At 42.1% G+C, this 22,320-nt stretch overlaps 1 protein-coding gene across 3 annotated transcripts in view; it reads right to left on the reverse strand.

The window, feature by feature from the left end:
• plekha6 (pleckstrin homology domain containing, family A member 6) overlaps window positions 1–22,320 on the reverse strand; it is a 291,763-nt gene that overhangs the window by 192,832 nt on the left and 76,611 nt on the right. The window contains exon 1 of one of the 3 annotated variants that reach the window (XM_070959440.1): window positions 5,642–5,878. The exons of the other annotated variants lie outside the window; for them this stretch is intronic. Coding sequence (XP_070815541.1) covers window positions 5,642–5,673 — 32 coding nt within the window. The 5' untranslated portion in view covers window positions 5,674–5,878. Of the gene's footprint in view, window positions 1–5,641; window positions 5,879–22,320 lie in introns of those variants that run through there. 3 annotated transcript variants of the gene reach the window in all.

A 22,320-nucleotide genomic window follows, 5' to 3' on the forward strand; every position in this document is an offset into this window, starting at 1 on the left:
CCCTGACAGCATTAGTTTCAGAGTCCTGAGGACTTGTGCCAGCCAGCTGTCCGCGATCCTGGGACACCTTTTCAACTTGAGCCTGAGCCTGCAGATTCTGCGTGGTTCCTGTTCCAAAGAAGAAATCTCTATCTGGCCCCAACAACTACCGACCCTTTGCCCTTATGTCGCTCATGATGAAGGTGCTGGAAAGGCTGGTCCTGGCCCACCTTCAGGTGGTCCACCTTTCACCGCAGGTGAAATCATCACTGGACCCTCTATGGTTCGCCTACCAACCCCATCTGGGTGTGGACGACGCCATTATACAACTGCTGCACTGTGTTCACTCCCACCTGGATTGTGCATTTAATCTTCTACCAGTCTGTTGTTGCCAGTGCACTCTTCTTTGTTGCAGTGTGCCGGGGGAGCAGCATCTGAGCCAGCGACACCAACAGACTGAACAAACTGCTCAGGAAGGCTCCCTGCATTATTGGCTGCAAACTAGACACCTTTGAGGAGGTGGTGGAGAGGAGGACACTGGACAGATTTTTATCCATCATGGATTACCCTGAACATCCAACTTCTCCATCTCTTGGACAGACAGCGGAGCTCCTTGCACAGACAGTCTAAGGTTTACATTTTATTTATCATCTGAAACTGCACAATTTTTGCTGTAAATACTTGTTTATATACTTAGTTATATTGTATTTTTTATGTTGTTGTTGTTATTATTATTATTATTGTTGTTGTTGTTGTTATATAATATGTCATACATTATAAGACATATATATGTCTAACACACACACACACACACACACACACATATATATATATATATATATATATGTGTGTGTGTGTGTGTGTGTGTGTGTGTGTGTGTGTGTGTGTGTGTGTGTGTGTGTATGTCTAACTAACCATATAGTTATATATATATAACTATATGGTTAGTTTTACTTATATTTTTATTATTACTTCTGTTTATATTTTTTGTTACTTTTTTAAGCAATTCTTGTATACATTCTGTGTTCTGTCTTCATGTTCAATTGCTACTGCAACAAAATAATTTCCCAAATTGGGATCAATAAAGGAGCAGTCTGTGTCTAAGATTATGTCTATACTCTTGGGGTAAGTATTAACCAAAATCTGAAGTGCCATTTTGATTGGTGCATATGGGAATGTCCTATCATGTACATCAGAAACACTGTTCTTCCAAAAACTTTGGGACAGCAAGTTTACAAAGTAACATGTTGACATGTAATATGACAAAAGAAAACTGGTCTCTTTTGCTCAGGCATTGGATTCAGTCAAATATTGCAAATGAAAAGCATTTTACTTAAGCATTTTACTTAAGTGGATGTAAAAATGTTTTTCCATAGCTCATATCAGTTATTGCATTAGTTTGCACTACCACTTTTACTTTAAAATGACAAACCACCTGGTAACCACCATGTTGCTCTAGCTTTTGTAACTTCTTATGTAGTGTAATGATAGATTTGACAAGGCACAGCAAATAAGGCTAAATCAATGACAGTGATTCACCTGGTTTTGTTGCCGTCTGTTTGATGAGCATGGCCTTACTTGACATAAATTTTTATTTCTATCTGACTAATCCTTTAACCCTTTTTTACATGAATAAACATACATCTTAAAATAAACAGACGAAGGCTATTTGTGGTTCACGTTTGATATAAAGAATAATACAGAATTAAGTTAAAATACCTATTAAGATCGAAGAGAGACAGAGTAACATTAGCAGCTGCTGTCAGCAGCAGAAGAGGAGGCTGCCAAGCTGAGTGGGCGACCTCAAATGAGAAAAGCCTGAAGGAGGACGAGGTGGATTGATAATGGCTAAGACATTCTCACACGTTTCATTCAAATGACCTGCTTTGACGTTTGTGCCTTTCTGTTTTGAAAACTTGTTTCGAGTCAATTTACTGTGGGGTCTCTGGAGCTCACTTAATCTTACTCAGATCATCCAAATCAACATGTCCTCACCCCAAATATCCTGAGAAATGATCTGTAATTGATTTACTTTTAACAAATGCCCCCACAGATACCGTCCAAGCCTCAATTTGTTATGAAGCATTTTTCTGGACAGGGTTTTCTATTTTATTTGTCAAAAATCAATCACATCGATAGTATTGAAGATGCTTGGAAACTTTTTCATAATTGGTTCTCGTTGTGGATAAACATGCCTCTGTTAGAAGGTTCAGAGTGAAGGGAGGAAACAGCGCTTGCCTTCCGCTGACCTGGCTAAGTTACCCAAAATTTGGCTTGGGTGAAGACTAGAGAAAAGGGGACCAAGGCTGATTGGCTCTATTTCAGGCAACTATGGAATCGTTTCACCTGATATATCAGCCAAGGCAAGGCTGAATTTTATGTCCACAATGACTGACTGTGGCTATTCAAATTTTCAAGCTTTCATAAATCTATCTCAGCCTCTGATACTTGCAATGAATTCACAATGAATATTGTTAAGGACACCAAATCCAAGTCCATGCTTCATTTCTTCTGGTCCCCACCTTCTGGACCCCAAATCGTGCCTTCTTCATACATAACTGTCCATTGCATTTTTGATGGTCAGCCCTTTGATTTTGTTCCTTTCTCTGTGGATGAAGTTCATAGAGTTCTTCTTTCATGGGATACAAGAAAAATGCAGGTCCAGATGATCTGGAACCATATTTCTTCAAGGATTGGGAAAGGAACGGAATGAGTCTCTGAATGCTAATCCTTTTCATTATACCAGTCTGGCTTAATTGAATCACTGGATCAAAAAAACAAAACAAAACAAAACAAAACAAAAACTGTGCCATTCATTTCAACAATTTCTCAAAAGGCTTTTGATACAGTTGACAATCTTATCATGAAGCAACGTCTGCTCAGTATTGGGTTATCTGGCTGATTTGAAAATTACTTTGTTTACTAGGCTTGGCTTTGGGTCCACTTTTATTTATTATCTATGTTAACATCCTGGGGGAAATTGAACAGTTTCATCTTTAGGCCAATGATACTATCATTCCCTACTGTGGTGCCACACTTGCTAAATCACTTGAGCATTTTCAGTGTGCCTTTTTTATTGTCACAGTACAAGTACAGAGGAATTTTAATTGATGAGCTCTGACAGAGGAGCTGGCCATGTTCTGAAGTATGTGGTTGAGGCTACAGTTAATAGAAATGTGCAAAGACTTTGATTTCGGCAATTTCTTATATCCTTATTTAAGAGCTGTTAAGAGGCATCTTTATTTCTTTCTGACCTTTCAGTGCCAATTGATAAGTAATGACCGCTATCATTACTTTTGTTCAAGCCGTATTTATTATTATTGCTGCTGTTATTATTATTGTTCTTGTGTAGAGATTAGATGATTTACTAATCCCAGGAATCAGCATGTGAATTGTCCTTCCTAAGGTGAAGGAGAAGACAGAAGGACATTCGATGAGGAAAACAGGATAAGGGGGGAAATTCAGGGCAAAATTCATTGTTCCTGGGGAATTTATGGTATAGTATAAACTAGTGCTGTCAAAAATATTGCGTTGATTGCGTTAACGCAAATCAATTTTAACGGCATCATTTTTTAATCGCGTGATTAACGCTCTTTGTGACCTAGTAAACTTTTATAAGCTGTGGCCACTGATAGTAACTAGTGCTGTCAATCGATTAAAATATTTAATCGCGATTAATCTCATGAATGTCATAGTTAACTTGCGATTAATCGCAAATTAATAGCACATTTTTATCTATTCTAAATGTCTCATTAATTATCATTTTAATACTGTTATCAACATGGAAAAGTGGATAGGCTTGCTTTGTGCAAATGTTTTTTTTATTGAAAACAACGTGTAGTGTTTTATTTCACACTTACATTCTCACTTTAAGCAGTTATTCACGTTTGAATGAATCAAATCTCACACAATTTAACACTGTCAATAAACAGATGACAAAAAAAATAAATACTTGGTTACAAAAAAGCCCGTTCAACAACCCTTTCTAAGGGATCAAAACAAGTACTTTACAAAGTAAAGTCACAAAGTGCACATCATTGTAAACTAGGACACAGCCTATAGTGCAGTTAAACTATATATTATTATTGCTGGTATTATTATTATTATTATTATCTATCCATTATCTATACCGCCTATCCCTTTCGGGGTTGCGGGGGGCTGGAGCCTATCCCAGCTACAATGGGCGAGAGGCGGGGTACACCCTGAACCGGTCGCCAGCCGATTGCAGGGCCACATGTAAGGACAAACAACCATTCACACTCACACTCACACCTATGGACAATTTAGAGTCATCAATTAACCTAATGAGCATGTTTTTGGTCTGTGGGAGGAAGCCGGAGTACCCGGAGAGAGCCCACGCATGCACGGGAAGAACATGCAAACTTCACACAGAAAGGCCCCGCCTGACCCGGGGATCGAACCGGCAACCTTCTTGCTGTGAGGCACACACACTACCTGCTGCGCCACCGTGCAGCCCATTATTATTATTATTATTATTATTATTATTATTATTATTATTATTATTATTATTATTATTGTTATTGTTAACAGTAGGGACCATGAATAGCAGTATTTTCACTGTACAATGTATTATGATAACTAGGTTTATATTGGGCGATTATAACCCTAAGTGAGTGAGTAGTAATAGTGTTACTTGAATGATGTTACTCCTGCTGCTGATGATTGCTATAGTCTGAATTGTTATCATTTTGTATTCAGTAATATGTATTATTATTACCCTTTGAGTCCATGCCCATGCCCCACGGATGCCCATTTCCTTACTTACATAACTCCATACACACACATTGCCAATAAGAAAATCTAAATGTATCAATTTTGCTCATGATACTCAAGGTTGAAATCACTCTAAAAAGCTTGTAAGTAGATGGTGAGTTCCTTATTTTTAATGACTTTCAAGGTCAACAATAATTTAGGCTGAACTAAAATTTATTTGCACAATTTTTTTTTTCGAAACTTTTTTTTAGCCCTACATGTAAGCATTGTTGTAACTCAACAGATAACAGATGTGCTCAACAGATAAATCAACATAACTTGAAACAGGCATTGATTGACAACTGTTGTGCAGTAAAGTCAAAAAATAGCAAGTAAGGAACATTTACCACCAAGATACAAACAAAATTTGACCAACATTAAATTCCTGCTCCTGATTTACCATTGCACCACAAACCAGCTAAACACACAAAAATGAGAATCTTCACAGGCATACAGCTAGACACACAGCCCTACTGGTTACATGGTTCTCTCTCTCTCTCTCTCTCTCTCTCTCTCTCTCTCTCTCTCTCTCTCTCTCTCTCTCTCTCTCTCTCACACACACACACACACACACACACACAGACACACACACACACACACACACACACACACACACACACACACACACACACACACACTAACCAATGCGCGGTACTCTATACATCACTGTTCACGAAGCACACACATCATCCATACACACATAGCAAGGCATATGGTTTCCTTGTGTTTCATGATGGCACTGCATTGCAGTCATTGCTGACCTCCAAGCTCCTGGTCATCCATTCCTCCATCACCCTCCCATCCCCCCTTCTCATCTCCTCTCTTCCTTGTCCAAACTCCAGCCCTGCATGTCACTTCCTCTTTTTTTTCCTTTTTTCCTTCCACCTACCTGACTCTCCTGTCCACACGGAACTTCAGCATCCTTCTCTGGATAAGTCATGTACCAACAGCACAGGTGACGGGACGGACAAAGGGACAGATGGAGGAGCGATGGGGAAATGAACAGAGAGGTGAACAGCTCCGCAGATGGATGAGAGGAAGGAGATGCACACCGCTGTCCTTTTCTCTCTCCTTCAGACTGCATGCCTCTCTCTCTCTCTGCTCGTTTCCCCACCTGTCTCACCCTCCCTCTCCTCTCTCTCTCTTTATCTCTTCTCTCTCTTTATCACTTGCTCTCTCTCTCTGTGTCTCTCTTGCTTTCTCTGTCTCTCACACACACACACGCTGAGAATTGCAACACTCAGCTCATTCAGTTCTCTCAGTCTGGTTGATAAGCAGTGTATCTTTATGTCTCCATTTCTATTTTTATCCCATTTAGTCTCTATCTCTCTCTTTCTTCCATTGCCTGTGCATTAGTGTCTCCCATTCTTGGTTTTCTCGGACAGGACAGTGCTGGCACAGATGCAGGGTGGCACGGTGGCAACACTGTCGCCTCACATCTAGAAGGTCCCCGTTCGATTTCCGCTGTGGGTGCTGGAGGCGTGTTCCCCACTATGCCTTTGGTACCTGCTGCTTGAGGAAAAAGGGCCTTTCTGTGTGAGTGTGAATGAGTATGCATGTTCTCCCCATGTTCACCTGGGGTATCCTCAATAAAAATACCCCCACTAAAAACATGCAAAAAGATCACCACCTGACCAATGGTGACGGAAAGAAACTGGGTCCTCGGGCGCTGCTGTCAGCTGGCAGACCACTGCTCCTGGTCTGCCGCGGAGGAACAACATTCCAGGATGGGTCAAAGGCGGAAAAATAATTTCACAAAAAGCATGGCGTGTATGCATGTAGTGTGTGCATGTTTGAGCTGATCTCAGCTTCTGAATGACGGCATCTGTTGAGAAGGCTATACTTATCAATATTCCCCATATTACATAGCTGTCTAGGACTAAGAGGGGCAATTCAGAGTCAGTTTCAAATCCCACAATTCTCTCCATCTGTTGAATGTCTGATAAAGGTTGACTCAGGTATTTATCAATGCTTGATCACCTTTTAGATTTTTTTTTTTAACAGAGAAGTCATTTCTTTTCTTTTTCTCTTGATCCTGCTCCAGTATCAGCCATAACCCCCAATATCAAAACATCACAAATAAAATTCTCTAAAGAAAAATCTCCTCCTGTTTCCTATCCGTTTTCTTGGTGTTCTACTCGCAAAACTTTTTCTCGAAAAAGGTAAACATGGGGTCGTCCAGTCTGCATGCTCTAAAGTCTTTCATTTAATGTCATTCTTTTTCATTAAAGTCTTTCAATTTTGTGGGAAATTGGACCCAGTGGCAGCTACTAAGTAAGAAATTGCAGTTTTCTCGCTAATGATCTCATTTACTTATGTAGGCATCAATGTTAAATTTAGTTTTTTTTTCCATGACTACTTAAAAACTTAAAAATATTGCCTTGTTTATTAAAATGTCAGGAATGATGAATTTAGTTTTCATGCATTTACATTATTTGTGTTCTGAAATTGAATGCTCTTTTATGACTGTCAATTATAGTTGACACCAAGACCATCTTAATTTACCGAACTCCACATTGTCATAGAAGACAGAACTGCAGAAGGGGGGATTTTTTTGCCAGATCGTGAGGATGAGTTTGAACCATAGGGCTCTCTTTTCGACTCCGCCGCTGGCGCGGCGCAAGCTGCGCCACCAGCACAGTAGTATTTTCGACTGGCGCAGGCAGGCGCACGGCGCACTTGGTATTTTGGTAAACCGAGGCACAGAGGTGCGCCAGGATGGGCGTTGCGGCGCAGTAGGGGGGAGGTGTCAGCATAATGAGCCGGCGCATTGGAATTTTCGACCATTTTGGTCTGTGCCGGCCGCATAAAAGTGCGCTGAAAGCTCGCCACCTCAGACCTGGTCAACTCTGTGCGCGCAAGTGGATTTTCGTAAACCGACAGAGTCGTGCGCTCATGTCACCAACACCTCACAGTCAGGTTTCCACAGTGTCTGGCATTTCACTGCGATCAATTATTAGCAACACCTGCAATTCAATGCAACTATCTGAGTCAGGACATACAGTCAGAACTAAATTTGTATATTTTGATCAGTATCTCATCTGACCACATCGAAAGCGCGTTCGGCACGTGTAATGGTCACCCAACCTGACCGAATGTACACAGGTGAAACAGGGATGTCTGGTGATCCGTGATTCCCCGGGTCGGCACATGACTCGTTCACCCGGCGAATTCTAGCATCCCTACAGTCTTTCAGGGGGACACCCTTCTGGATGGGTGGCTGCTAGGTAATAACGGCCATCCACTGAAAACGTGATGAGGCCATATATCACACCGTCAACAAGACGGCAGCGTGGTTTTAACGGTGTTTTCAGCAGTGCTCGGGCAGTCATCGAACGCACACTGCGATCAATAATTAGCAACAGCGACGATTCAATGCAACTCTATGAGTCAGCACATACAGTCAGACCTAAATTTATATATTTTGATCCGTATCTCATCTGACGACATCGAAAGCGCGTTCCCCACGCGTAATGGTCACTCACCCTGACCGAATATACACAGGTGAAACAGGGATGAGAACTTATCAATGAACGTCGCTGTAACAACCAGAAACCGCATCCTACAGAGCATATATACTGAATCTATCTCAGAGCACTCAAGAGACAGAGAGAGACAGACACATGGAAAAAACGTAAGTGATGATCGTTGTCCGCTATTACCCACGTCATTTCCAAATACAAATGTTATCATTGTAATGCTTAACGTTATCTACAGTACATCACTGCTTTGAGGAGGATGAGGAGGAGGCCGAGGATTTACCATCTAAGGACCTCATATTTAGACATCAGAATCAGAATCAGAAATCCTTTATTTATCCCAGAGGAGAAATTGTTTTTGTTGCAGTGCTCCTTACAAGAATAGAATTAGAATAAAATTAGAAAAGAAAGAAAACAGAGAGAAATATATATATATATATAAAAAGCAAATATAAAAACTATATATATATATAGACACACACACACACACACACACACACACACACACACACATATATATATATATATATATATACACATACATACATACATACATACATACATACATACATACACACACACACACACACACACACACACACACACACATATATATATATATATATATATACACACACACACACACACACACACACACACACACACACACACACACACACACACACACACACACACACACTACCGCTCAAAAGTTTGGGATCACTTGGAAATTTTCTTGTTTTCCATGGAAACATACATGAGATTAGTCTGAATAGGAAATATAACAAATGAACAGGACATGATGACATTGTCAGAGTTAGAAATAAGGATTTTAATGGAAATGATGAATGTGTACTTCAGACTTTGCTTTCATCAAAAAAAAAAAAACCACCTTTTGCAGCAATTACAGCCTGGCACATACACACTCACGTACATACATAGACATACGGACAGACATACATACCCACACACACAAAACACCCAAACATACACACACCCACATACATACACTAACTGTCACTGAGGAGACACACTGCATGAAAAGTCACATTTCTGTCAATTTCCATCACTGTAAATTGCCGTGGAAGTTCTCCCTCAGCCACTGTGACCATGAGGCGTTAAAATGCAAATGTAAATGCTGCAAAGCTATACAAATGCAAATTGGGATTTTGTGTTTGTGTGTGTGTGTGTGTGTGTGTGTGTGTGTGTGTGTGTGTGTGTGTGTGTCTGTGTTCTGTGCCTACAGAATACAAAGATTTTTTTTTTTTTTCATGAGGATTTAAAAGTGTGTTTAAATAATTTTATAGGTTACATACAGGATAAGTGTCCTGACTCTCAAAGGTCTTTAATTTTCCACTTAAATTGCTAAATCAAAATTCTGAAAATTAAAGCATCTACAGTTCTTGGACACTGGTCACAACAAAAAGGGAATACACCAAAGTAACTTTTCTTTTTTTTATTTTCGATGATGTCACTTTAGAAAATCAATTTAGAAAATAAAAGTACCTAACAAAATCACAGCATGTTTTTCATTTACGCAACAAAAATGGTCTCGCGAGAAATTCCGAGAGCGCGACCTCGCATATGATTGGACGCCTCCTCTGACGCAATGACGTCAGCAGAAAACGACCTCGGCGCGTCTGTGAACGCGAATCGAGCTTGGATTAGAACAGTTACGTTTCGGGTCCTGCTAAACTTTAAGCAGCCATTGTATGCACTCTATGCATATAATGGCCGGATGTCGTCTTCAGTTCATCCCAGAAGACACTCCTCTGCGACGAGTGGACGGCCTGGCTGCGGAGCGACCACATCCAGAAAGTCCAAACAATTTAGAGAAGAAACTGCTGAGCGTCCTCAGTGGATTGTCTCGGCTGCTAACGCAGCTGATCGCGCAGTTGGCGAGGAGAATGACCGTGAAAAAAGCCAGACTGCTCGCTCTGGAGGAGCAGCCCGACCGAACTGCAGCTGCGGAGACGAAGAGACGGGTGCGTAAGTTACGTAAGTAACGTTAGCATTTAGTACCACATTGTGCAGTTTTTAGGGTGCCAAACCTTTATTATTCTTATTGCACTACGTTCCGAACGTTTGGTAATCGTTCACGTTACATTTAACATTACAGTGTATTTTGTATTTTAAAGGAAAAGGTGCGACATCTGCACAATAGTGACGGACACGACAGGCGAGATGAACCTGAGCAGGGGTAAGTTAATAAAATACACAGGAGATATTCTGCAGAATATAAGTAAACGTAAACGTTGCATGACCTGTACTTTTTGTGTTTTACAGACTAAACTCGCCCCACAACGAAACGGTGACGTCATATTTGATGGCGACTTTAACTGAGAGTCCAGACATAGATGGTGTGGACAGCAGTCTTTTAAACCCTTTCTGTTGTTTCTTGTTGTTGTTTTTATTGAAGCCTGTCTTAATTATTTCAAACCAATATATATATTCTTCCAGCGGCCTGTAAGACATATTATGAGATGGTGTGGAGGAGCTTCAGGTATGCCCAGGCAGCTCTTTCAGTTCAGGCAGCAGCTGTGAAGATTTCAGCTCGCAGCAGACAAAGAAGGAAGCGGGTAAGAGTTACATGAATGCCGCTTTATTTTCACAACAATGTAAAAATGGGCTGAATTTTATTTATTATCTGCATGTTTTTGACAAACATGCTCACATATGTTATCATGTGTTAGTGTTTCTTAGCAGTACTATTATTATATTAATACCTGTATTTACAGCTGCTGTAAGCAAGAAGGAGTGTCCTAGCTCTCCAAACTCTGCCAGACACTGCAAGAGCGGCTGGAGAGCGACCCAAAGTATGTGGTGACACACCACAAGAGGCTTCGCATCGAGTCCCCTTCAAAGCGACAGGTGCCAACTCAGTATGACCCAGAGGCAGCAAAGAAGCATTTCCAAAGGCCTTCGACTCTTTTTCATGCACCATGGACCAGCGGCATGGCCCAACCCAGAGACTCTTATAAGTGAACCCCTCTGCACATTTCCTTGCTTTTTTTCCTCAGTAGTCACTGAATTTCCTTGGTTGATATATAACAACATAATAACTATTTTTAATATATTAATTTATGCTATAATATACGAATTTAATATATATATATATATATATATATATATATATATATTATTATTATTGTTATTATTATTATTATTATTTGTGGTGCACAGATGACCAATAGCAGCAGAGTTGTCATCCAATCACATGATCACTCACTCATGTGATTGGAGTTGCTATCCAATCACATGATGGTTTCCTTTCAAAATGCCTGTGGAATCATCCAATGGTTGTCTGTGAAGTCAGCAGGCCAGCCTGAGTAGATCAACGTCGGTAGCATTCATGTGCTAATTAGAGCTATTCGCACCTTCGCGAAGGTGCGATTAACCACGCCCCCTGCCGACGTTTCCGAAGATTTTCAGAGCCGGCGAAGTTCCCCATAAACTTGCCGTAAATCGCCGAAAATCAACGAACTTCACAGGGATTTACGGGTCGAAAATGTGGTTTTCATGCAGTGAAATGGCTGGGCACCGAGAACCGAGGTGAGGAAGAAGCTGCCTTTGGGGGCCATGCACACCGAGAGGAATCAAGGTCCATGACTGCGGGGGCGCTGACACAGGGACTACCCCAGCCCAGGCAGGCAGAAGGCTCCACCCCAAGGTGTGAAGCTCTCTAGCTACCCGGGCCAGGGCCATCCATGGAACAGCACCCCCATCGGTGAACCAGAATCAAATCCCGGTGTGGTAGGTCCCCAGGAGGAAACACTGGAAAATGAGGGGCTAGAACAGTAAAATAAGATAAAAGGTATAGAAGCTAAAACTGAGGATAAAACAATAGAATGTATAAAGTAGACTATAAGTAATGACTAAAACAATTGAAATAAAACATTGAAGTAACACAATAAAAAATAAAAATAAAAAATAAAAATATATGTAATATAATATTAGAAAATGTAAGAATAAAAGTCAGCTTAAGAAATTCTAAACAGTTAAATGAGTCAGTTAAAAGCCTGATTAAAAAGATGGGTCTTGAGCCTCTTTTTAAAAACATCAACATTCTCTGCGGCCCTGAGGCTCTCTGGGAGGCTGTTCCACAATTGGGGGCCATAATAACTGAATGCCGCCCCCCCGTGTGTTCTAGTTCTAATTTGTGGTATCGTTAAAAGGCCAGCACTGGAGGACCTCAGGGTCCGCGAGGGTTGATAGGGTAAAAGTAATGCAGATAAATAAGAAGGCCCAAGATCGTTAAGACACTTAAAAACTAGTAAAAGAACCTTAAAATCGATCCTGAAGCGCACAGGGAGCCAATGCAGCGATTTTAAAACAGGTGTAATATGCTCCCGCCCTCTGGTCCCCGTCAGCACTCGTGCCTCTGAGTTTTGTAATAATTGTAAGTTATACATGCTCTTTTTGGGAAGACCAGAGAGCAGGGCATTACAGTAATCTAAACGACAAGAGATAAAAGCATGCATCAGCACCTCCGTACTGGCCTGAGAGAGGAACGGGCGGACTCTGGCTATATTCTTGAGATGGTAAAAACCTATCTTTGTTATGTTTTTGATGTGTGGAATAAAAGTAAGCTCAGAGTCAAAAATCACGCCCAGACTTTTTACTGATTTTGAGGGTTTAAAATCCTGTAACTTTGGTAAAAGTTTCTCTCTCTGGCCTTCAGGACCAATGACTAAAACCTCTGTTTTGTCCTGGTTGAGCTGTAGGAAGTTTGCTGCCATCCATGACTTGATGTCTAAAATACAGTTAAAAAGGGCATCAATTGGCCCTGTGTCATCAGGAGACATGGCGATGTACAGTTGCTATGGAAGTTGATGCCGTGCCTCCTGATGACGTCCCCAAGGGGCAGCATGTAAAGATTAAAAAGAGTTGGACCTAAAATTGAACCTTGGGGAACCCCACACTTTATCTTATGGGTTCCTGAGGAACATGTATCCATACTTACAAAGAAACTTCGATCAGTGAGGTAGGACGTGAACCAGTTAAAAACAGTACCAGAGAGGCCGACCAGGTTCCTCAGTCTATTTAATAAAATGTGATGGTCTACTGTATCGAAGGCGGCGGTTAGATCCAGTAGAACCAAGACTGTGAGTTTATGATTATCTAAATTACACCTGATGTCGTTTAAAATCTTTAAAAGTGCTGTCTCTGTACTGTGGTTCATCCTAAAACCAGACTGATGAGTCTCTAAAATATGTTTCGAGTGTGAAAATTCATTTTCTTGATCAAAAACAAGTTTTTCTAAAATTTTACTTAAAAATGGTAGGTTGGATACAGGCCGGTAGTTATTTAAAACATTGGGGTCTAAATCACTCTTTTTCAGAAGGGGCTTCACCACTGCCGTTTTAAAGGAGGTGGGGAAGACACCCATCTGGAGAGAGCAATTGACCAAATACAGCAGCTGTTCCTCAAAGAATCCATAGAGTGTTTTAAAAAATGGTGTGGGAATTGGGTCTAAAAGGCAGGTTGTGGGCTTTACCTGGGATAAAACTCGACTCAGTGTCCTTGCATCAACCAGGGCAAAACTCTCCAGTGTTTCCACAGGTCCAAGCAATGATCCAGGTGTTAAAAGCTGTTGAGATAAAAGACTGGATCTTATGTCATTGATTTTTCTTCTGAAGTGGTCTGCAAAATCCTCACAAAGGGCGTTATCTGGTGTCTTGGAGGATCTTTTGAAATTTTTGTTTGTTAAAAGATCAATTGTGGAGAATAAGAATTTGGGATTATTTTTATGGTCATGGATTAGGTTTTGGAAGTGAGAGATTCTTGCTTGTTTGACTGTTATTGTAGATTTTGAGGTGTTGACGTAGTATTTCATAGTGAACTGTCAACTTTGATTTCCTCCATCTCCTTTCAGCACTCCTGCATTCCCTTTTGAGTTTTTTAATTTCCCCGGTTCTCCACGGAGGTGTGGGTCTTTATTTTATTGTTAAAGTTGTCAGTGATAAAATCGCAGAGTGCTGGTAAAATTTCGGCAGGAGTGCTCTGTAAGATCTGGATAAAATTTCCAGCCACTTCAGAAGTTAGGTAGCGTTTCCTCACTGTTCTCACAGGGGCCTCCCGCTGATTAAAACTGGTGATTGTAAAAAACACACAGATGTGGTCAGACACAGCCAGGTCCACAACAGAGGGCACACCAACCGACAGACCATAAGATATAATGAGGTCCAAGGTGCGCCCTTGCTGTGGGTCGGCTGCGTCACGTGTTGCTTAAAATCAAGGCAGTGTAAAACGTTTAAAAATTCTCTGGACATTAAGTCTGAGGGAAAGTCCACGTGTAGATTAAAATCACCGCATATTAAAATTCTGTTAAAGAGGTATGAATAATTGATAAGAGCTCAGAAAACCCACTAATAAAAGAAGTAGAATGCTGGGGTGGTCGGTAGACAGTTATACAGAGGATCGGTGGGCTGCTAAAAATGAAGGCATGGTATTCAAATGATGAGTAGCTGTTAAAATTGACTTCGTTCATGTGCATGTTGGTTTTTGTGATTGAAGCAGTACCGCCCCCTCTTTTGCACCCCCTGGTTGAAAATAAAAAGTTAAAATTGGGTGGGGAAGCCTCAGTGAGAACAACAGGTGCGTCAGTGCCAAGCCACGTCTCCGTAAGGAGAATGCTGTCAGGTTATTATCTAAAATTAAGTCATTTATAATAAAAGATTTGTTTAAAAGAGAGCGCACGTTCAGCACAGCCATTTTAACATCTATGCTGAACTTGCGCTCATCACGTCTTTCCAGTGGAATGTTAAAAACACAGTTTGATCTAAAAGTAGTCCTGGGTCTCCTATGTCTGTGTGAAATTATGGTTTTGATTGTGTAAATATTGTCCTGTGCCACTGGGGTCACTGAGGGAGGGGCGTGTATGATGTAGGTGGGGGTGGGTGAAGGTGAGTGTGGGTGAGGTGCAGAGGGCGTGTGTATGGGTGTAGTGAGTCAGGAGGTGATTGTGGTGCAGGACCCGACTGTCAAGTCAATGTTTACTGATAAAAGCCGTGACCCCTCCTGGTTTGGGTGTAGGCCGCCTGGTTTGAAAAGGTGGGGTCTGTTTAAAAAAGCGATAAAATTGTCCACATATGGAATACTTTTTCCCAGGCAGAATCCCTTTAGCCACAGGTGCAGCTGGCGGAGGCGACTGGTGGTGACCTAACCATAGCGTGGCAGGGGAAGCGGGCCGGAAATAACCAGTCGCTTCCCCGTGTACAGCATGCGGTCAGCCATGGACCTGAAATCCCGCTTGAGGATCTCGGATTTCTGGTCTCTGAGATCATTGATGCTGGCCTCTAGGACCAACGTGGAGGCTGAGCTGTGCTGAGCACACAGCTGGAGGGCGGAGGGCTCAACCTCCTTGACGCGGGCTCTGGGGCGGCAGAAGGTCCGACCACCACGTACCGACACGTGTCTGACCATCGAGGTCCCGACGACCAGCACAGAGGGGATGCGCTGCTCCACGGGCTGCCTGGAGGTGCACCGATGGCGGGGCGAGACCCAGGGTTGGTGGCGCCGGCCCGCGGTTGCTCCTGGCCGAGATGGAGAAGAGGGGCCAGGCTGGACACGCGGATCCCGGCTGCTGTGCTGGTGAGAGCCACGACCAGCTGGGTGGACAGGTCCCAGAGGCGAGCTGGAACACGCTCCCATGGGAGGGAAATCCTGCAGGCTCAGGATGTCGTACCTGTTCTCCAGCGGTAGATCTGGAGGCAGAGGAGGGGGAGATGGATGGGCCCCGGCGCCTCTGGTCACTGCTGACCAGGATTCCCTCGGCTTGAGTGGCATTGAGCTCACCGGTGCTGGAGCCGCCACTCCATCCTCCCTGATGGAGCACTGCCACTCCGGGGGGCGAAGACAGGAGGTGGAGGGTGCCGATGGCTTGGGCTTGGCGCCCTGGTGGAGCCAGCAGAGCTCGGCGAGTGCTGGTGCCGGAGATCTGGTGGTAATGGAGCCGGTCCACGGCAGGGTGGTGTTGTCCACGGCCATCATGCTCCGGTTACCAGCGCCGGATGCCCTCATGTGGGCGATGACTTTTGACTGGGTCGAGGCGATGGTGGAGAAATCCATGAGGATTTTGTTCCTCTCCTTGAGGTCAGCCTTGAGGCTAGAGACGCTGTCCCTCAGTTTTGAGAGGGTGGGGAGACAGGACTCACAGACCGCCATCATGCTGCCGCCTGTGCCGGGGATCCGTCACCCCGGAACGCAGAACCACCACGGGGAGGAGGTGAGTTAGATCCCACTAAGTTAAAAGGTTTTATAAAAAACTTAAAATTACTATTACCTAAAATTACTGTGGGTTTAATAAACACAATAACGCAGGAAACAAGTGCTGCGTCCTGCTGCGGCGGAGTTGCGTTTCATCCTGTTGTAGGATGAAATTGGCCCCAATCAAGTGCTGTCCACAGGGTATGGCATGGCTTTGCAAAATCTTGTGATAGCTTTCCTTCCTCAAGGTCCTTTCCACCCTGTACAAATCTCCTATTTTACCACCTCCAAAGCACCCCCAGACCATCACACTGCCTCCACCATGCTTGACCGATGGTATTAAGCACTGTTCTTGCGTCTTTTCATTTGTTCTGCATCTCACAAATGTTCTTCTGTTTGATCCAAAGACCACAAACTTGGACTCATCTGTCCACAACACCTTCTTCCACTCTTCTTTCTTATGAGAAAATGACCACACTTGATTTATTATACCAGTAAATAGTTACCTAATGGATTTATGGTCAAATTTGCTCGTTGCCCATTTTCATCTCATGTTTATTTTGTAAATTATTGTCCCATTTAAAGTAAAATGGATGATTTAACAGGATAAGTGATAGATCGTGGCTACTTTGTGATTGACAAGTAGTCACAACAAGTGCTCAGTTCTAAGTCAGATCTAATCAGGATAAAGACGTAGCAATGTGTACCCTAGCATTGTCACATTTGGTTCCAAAAAGTATCATTTGACACAATAATGAGAATGGATATGAATAATGAATGATACAACAAATAATATGGATTATATGATGTAACACAAACAACTGGATGAAGAAGCTATAGCAAAATAATAAAAGGAATGAGTTTGGCAATAGCGAGAAGTAGTTTTGAGGAAAAATGGGGACGTGAATGTAGTGTTAATTTCTTGAATGAATGACTAAGTGCGTCTAAATGAAAATTGAGATTGTTAAAGCCTACAACACCAACTCTTATTCAAGCAGCATGGAACATGCCTACTTCTATGCCAGCGGCACTCCGATGATGGACTGTCCCGAGCTGTCACCAAGGAAAGGGGAGGCCCGGACTGCCGGCTCCGATGAGTCAAGATCGGGGGGGAACCAGTTGGAGAGGAGAGCCAGTGTTGGACAGAGATGCTTCAGGGGCTGGAAGGCCTTCGACGTCAGCAACAGACAGGGAGCGGCTCTTTCGATGGCTATTTGATCCAGACAGATGGGTTAAGGCTGGCTGCAGGATTTCAGTCCAAAGAGGCTGATGGCCGTATGGCAGAACTTCTCAGTTAATAATAAAGTTGAGAATACTTTCAATGGCCGGTTGAAAATATCTACAAAAACATTCTTACACGATTGCCTTAATGGTTAAAAAAAGAAGAGTTCCGCTTTAACTTTGAAAAAGTTATGTAGTTTAATGTGGCAAATAAAAGTGGACAAAAGATTAAAATAACAAGCCAATAGGTTCTAAAAATTAAAAAGTTAAAAAAAAACTAAAGAAAAAATTAAAGAGTGTGTCTAGAACAAAGAAGTGAGACAAAGGAGAGACAAAGAAGTGAGTGCTTGCCGCATGCTATAGGGAGTATACCATCCAACGGTCCGGGGTGTGTCTGTGATGAGCAGACCTTCGCGCATTTAGAATGATTTACAGGGGAATGCTGTGATTTCATCCTATGGAGCAATGATCTCCAACCCCCCGGCTGTGGACCGGTACCGGTCCGTGGGTCATTTGGTACCAGGCCGCACAGAAAGAATAAATAACTTACATTATTTCCGTTTTATTTATTATCTAAGTCTGAACGATGCTTTATTTTGAAAAATGAGGTTTCTCTCCGGTACATCTCAGTCACGTGACACATTGCCGCTGAAATTGTACAGTCAAGCTAGCAAAATGAGTAAAAACAGACATCGTTAGAAAGTTTCCTTGCGAAGGGAAAAAGGCACCCTGCATTCCCTCATTGCAGAGAAACAAGCCCAGGGCTCCCATTGATTGAGCGTTAAGGTCCGTTAGATTTTTCATGCACTTTTTGCTAATTTTTATGGTGTATCTATATTTTGAAGGCGTGTTTTAACGTTACCATAGAGACCAGAAAGCAGAGGGGGCAGAACATCAATGTATAAAGAAAGCAGAGGGGCAGACGGTCGTATCATTTTATTTTGATGTATTTATCCGCCACACCTCAATGGCCGGTCCGTGAAAATATTGTCTGACATGAAACCAGTCCATGGCACAAAAAAGGTTGGGGACCACTGTTTTACACCGTCACCAACACTGCCTTCAGCTTCAACTGATGACCTCAGTTTCAGTTCCAAATTTATGACTATTGGTGACTCCATCACCCCGATTAAGACCAAAGTTTTTTCAGGAAGGAAAAAGGCACCTTGGAGAAACACCACACTGGTCAAAGTGTCAAAGCCCAGAAAAGATTCTGCAGACAGGCAGAGCGCCGGTGGCGAAAAACCGAACTCCAGGTTCATTATGAGATTTACAAAAACAGTCTCCATACCTATAACCATGAACTAAAGAAGGCAAGGCAAGCATTCTTCTCAGAGATTATCAACAGAAACTGTAAAAATGCCCGCACTTTGTTTTCTGTTGTGGATAGACTGACAACCCCCACAGCATCAGTCCCTCCTGAACTGCTATCCAATAAGTCATGCAATGATTTTGCAGCATTATTACAGATAAAATTTCAAGGATAAGACAACAGTGCGCAGCTTCAGCTCAGGCAAATTGATAAGTCCATCTGTGCCTTCTTGTTCTCCAGTTAATCTAGCACATTTTAACTTTCTGGATTGTACAAGGCTGACAGAAACTGTATCACAGTTAAAATCCACAACATGCTGCCTTGATACTCTCCCAGCAAACTTTTTCATGATGCAGAACAATATTTTTAATGCATTTCAGTCTGGATTTCATCCACACCACAGCACTGAGACTGTACTTATCAAAGTTTTAAATGACATACATCTGAATAATGATGCTTCCAAAACCTCAGTCTTAGTATTATTAGATCTCAGTGCTGCCTTTGATACGATTGATCATGACATACTTCTTGACAGACTGGAAAAGTGGGTGGGACTTACTGGCACTGTATTACACTGGTTCAAATCCTATTTACAGGATAGAGACTACTTTGTGTCAATTGATAAGCATGTGTCTGAACGAAAAAAGATGATGTGTGTGGTGCCACAAGGGTCCATTCTCAGATCACTTCTTTTCAATATCTACATGTTGCCCCGAGCTCAGATTATGGAGCATCATAATATTTCTTATCATATTTACCCAGATGATACACAACTTTATATTTCTGTGTCATCACATGACTACAGTCCCTACTTTCAGTGAGTGTATTCATCAAATGAATGAGTGGATGTGCCAGAATTTTCTTCATCTTAATGCAGATAAGACAGAAGTGATTGTATTTGGCCCCAAAAATGAAAGGTCAAAGATCAGTGCTCACCTTAACTCCATGTCACTGACAACAACAGATAAAGCCACAAATCTTGGTGTAATTATTAATTCGGACCTGAATTTTAACAACTATTTAAAGCTCATTACCAAATCAGCCTACTACCACCTGAAACATATAGCCAGAATTAAGGGATGTCTGTCCAAAGAAGACATGGAAAAAATAGTTCATGCATTCATTTTCAGTAGGTTGCAATGGAGTCTTTATTGGCCTAAACAAAAACAAAAAAAAAAACAATTAGGCAACTACAGCTGATTCAAAATGCTGCTGCACGAGTCCTTACAAACACCAGAAAAATGGACCATATCACACCAGTCCTTAGATCACTACAATGGCTTCCTGTGAGTCAAAGAATAGACTTTAAAATCTTACTGTTGGTCTTCATGTTTACATCTTTAAAATGTTCCACTGTAAATTTATTAGTTGTATATATCTGAGAATGTTAACAACTTCATTCAGCACTCTAAGCTGCACAGTAATGCACCCAATTATCATTATCAGTGTGGTGTGCCTGATTGCTCGAGGGCGTACAAGAAACCCACTGCATTGGCAACACATATGTACAGACTGCATAAAGTCAGATCTTCCTTGCGAGCTGCTATGCTGCCTGCCACATCTTTGAGATGTGTATGTCAGGCTTGTACATTTAAAGGTGACACTGCAGCCACTCTTATCAAGCATTTGAAGACACACATCTACTCACACTCCATAACAGAGGAATCCTCAGCACAGATGCAAAGAGGAAGGCTGCTTTGAAACAGAGTTTCAACTGTGTTCATCCCATGCCATTGCTCTTGGGAATTGATGAAAATGACAAAGAATGCTTTGCTCAGTATGTCCCCTTACATGAGAAGTTGGTGTCACTGTTCAACAATGAGTCTGTATATGAGCAGTATGCCTTGACACGTTCATAGCCATCTGGTGATAAGGTTTATCAGGATGTCCAGGATGGAGCTGGATTTCAGAGTAATCCATTGTTGAGAGCTGAGCCTTTCTCACTTGGTTTGATACTGTACCAAGATGCTTTTGAGGTTGTGAACCCTCTTGGTTCAGGGGAAAAAAAGCACAAGGTTTTGGCGGTTTACTTGACTCTAACAGACATATTGCCGCACAATAGATCATCTATAGATCAAATGCAACTTCTTCTTTTATGCAGGGAGCAGGACTTTAAATATTTTGGGATACAGAGGGTTTTGGCACATCTGATTGAAGACCTCAATGTCCTGGAGGGGAGAGGTGTTGTCATATGTGATGGCAGTGTAGTGAGAGGCTCTTTGGTTGTTATTGCTGGGGACAACTTACGATACCATTGTATTGGTGGTTTCCTGGAGAACTTCAGTCGTTCTATTCATTTCCGCTGCTACTGTGAGACAGACAGGGATACATTCATGAGGAATCCACATTTGTGTGGGACCACAAGAACACCCCGGTGCTATGAAAGTAATTTGCAAGACCTGGAAACTAGTGGCACAGACTCTGTATGATTCTCCTTTTAACCAGCTTGCTAATTTCCATGTTTACCAGCCTGGCCTCCCACCATGTCTAGGTCACGACTTATTTGAGGGAGTTGTATCCTATGACCTTGCTTTGTATGTTTACAATTGAGTCAGGGAGAATAATTTTACTTACCTGCAATTAAATCAATGCAACAACCAATTCAGATATCAAGCCAATGATGGCAGCGACAAACTCGCAGACCTCTACCCTGGCAGTGAGAAATTAAGTGCGCGTGCAGTTCAAAACTGGTGCTTCCTGAGATTGCTACCTCTCTTGGTGGGAGACAGGATTAAAGATCCCTCTGACAATGAGGTGTGGCAGCTGATTTTGCAGTTGAGGGAGATAGTGGAGCTTCTCTGCGCACCAGCCATTACAGCAGGTCTGGTAGCATATTTGAAAGTCATCACTGTGAAGGAGCGGTATCACAGGTCATTCCTTCCTGCAGCCGTCAGACTGTACAACAAAAACTGTAGTAATCAGTACAATAATATGTGCAATAATCTGTGCAATACTACCGGTACATAACAGTCTGGAAATACTATTTACATTTTTTTTTTTTTTTTAGGATGATGTTTTCTTTTTATCCCACCCTTTTGTATATACTGTACTTGTTGTGTTTAACTTGCATGCACTTGTTATACTATTCTATCCGCTTTATTGGTGCTGCTGTGAATTGGAATTTCCCCTCACGGGACAAATGAAAGAATATTGAATTGAATTGAATTGAATTGAATTGAATTGAATTGAATTGAATTGAATTGAATTGAATTGAAGAGTACATATGCAATAGGAAAAGGCTTTTCCCAAATGACCCCCTTAGGCCGAAGCATCACTATCTGTGCCATTTTCCAGAGCTCATCATCCATTTTTGCCCACTTATTCACCTGTGGACTCAAACATACTTTT

The sequence above is a fragment of the Chaetodon trifascialis genome, chromosome 3 (genome assembly GCF_039877785.1).
Source record: "Chaetodon trifascialis isolate fChaTrf1 chromosome 3, fChaTrf1.hap1, whole genome shotgun sequence".
Classification (NCBI taxonomy): Eukaryota; Metazoa; Chordata; class Actinopteri; order Chaetodontiformes; family Chaetodontidae; genus Chaetodon; species Chaetodon trifascialis.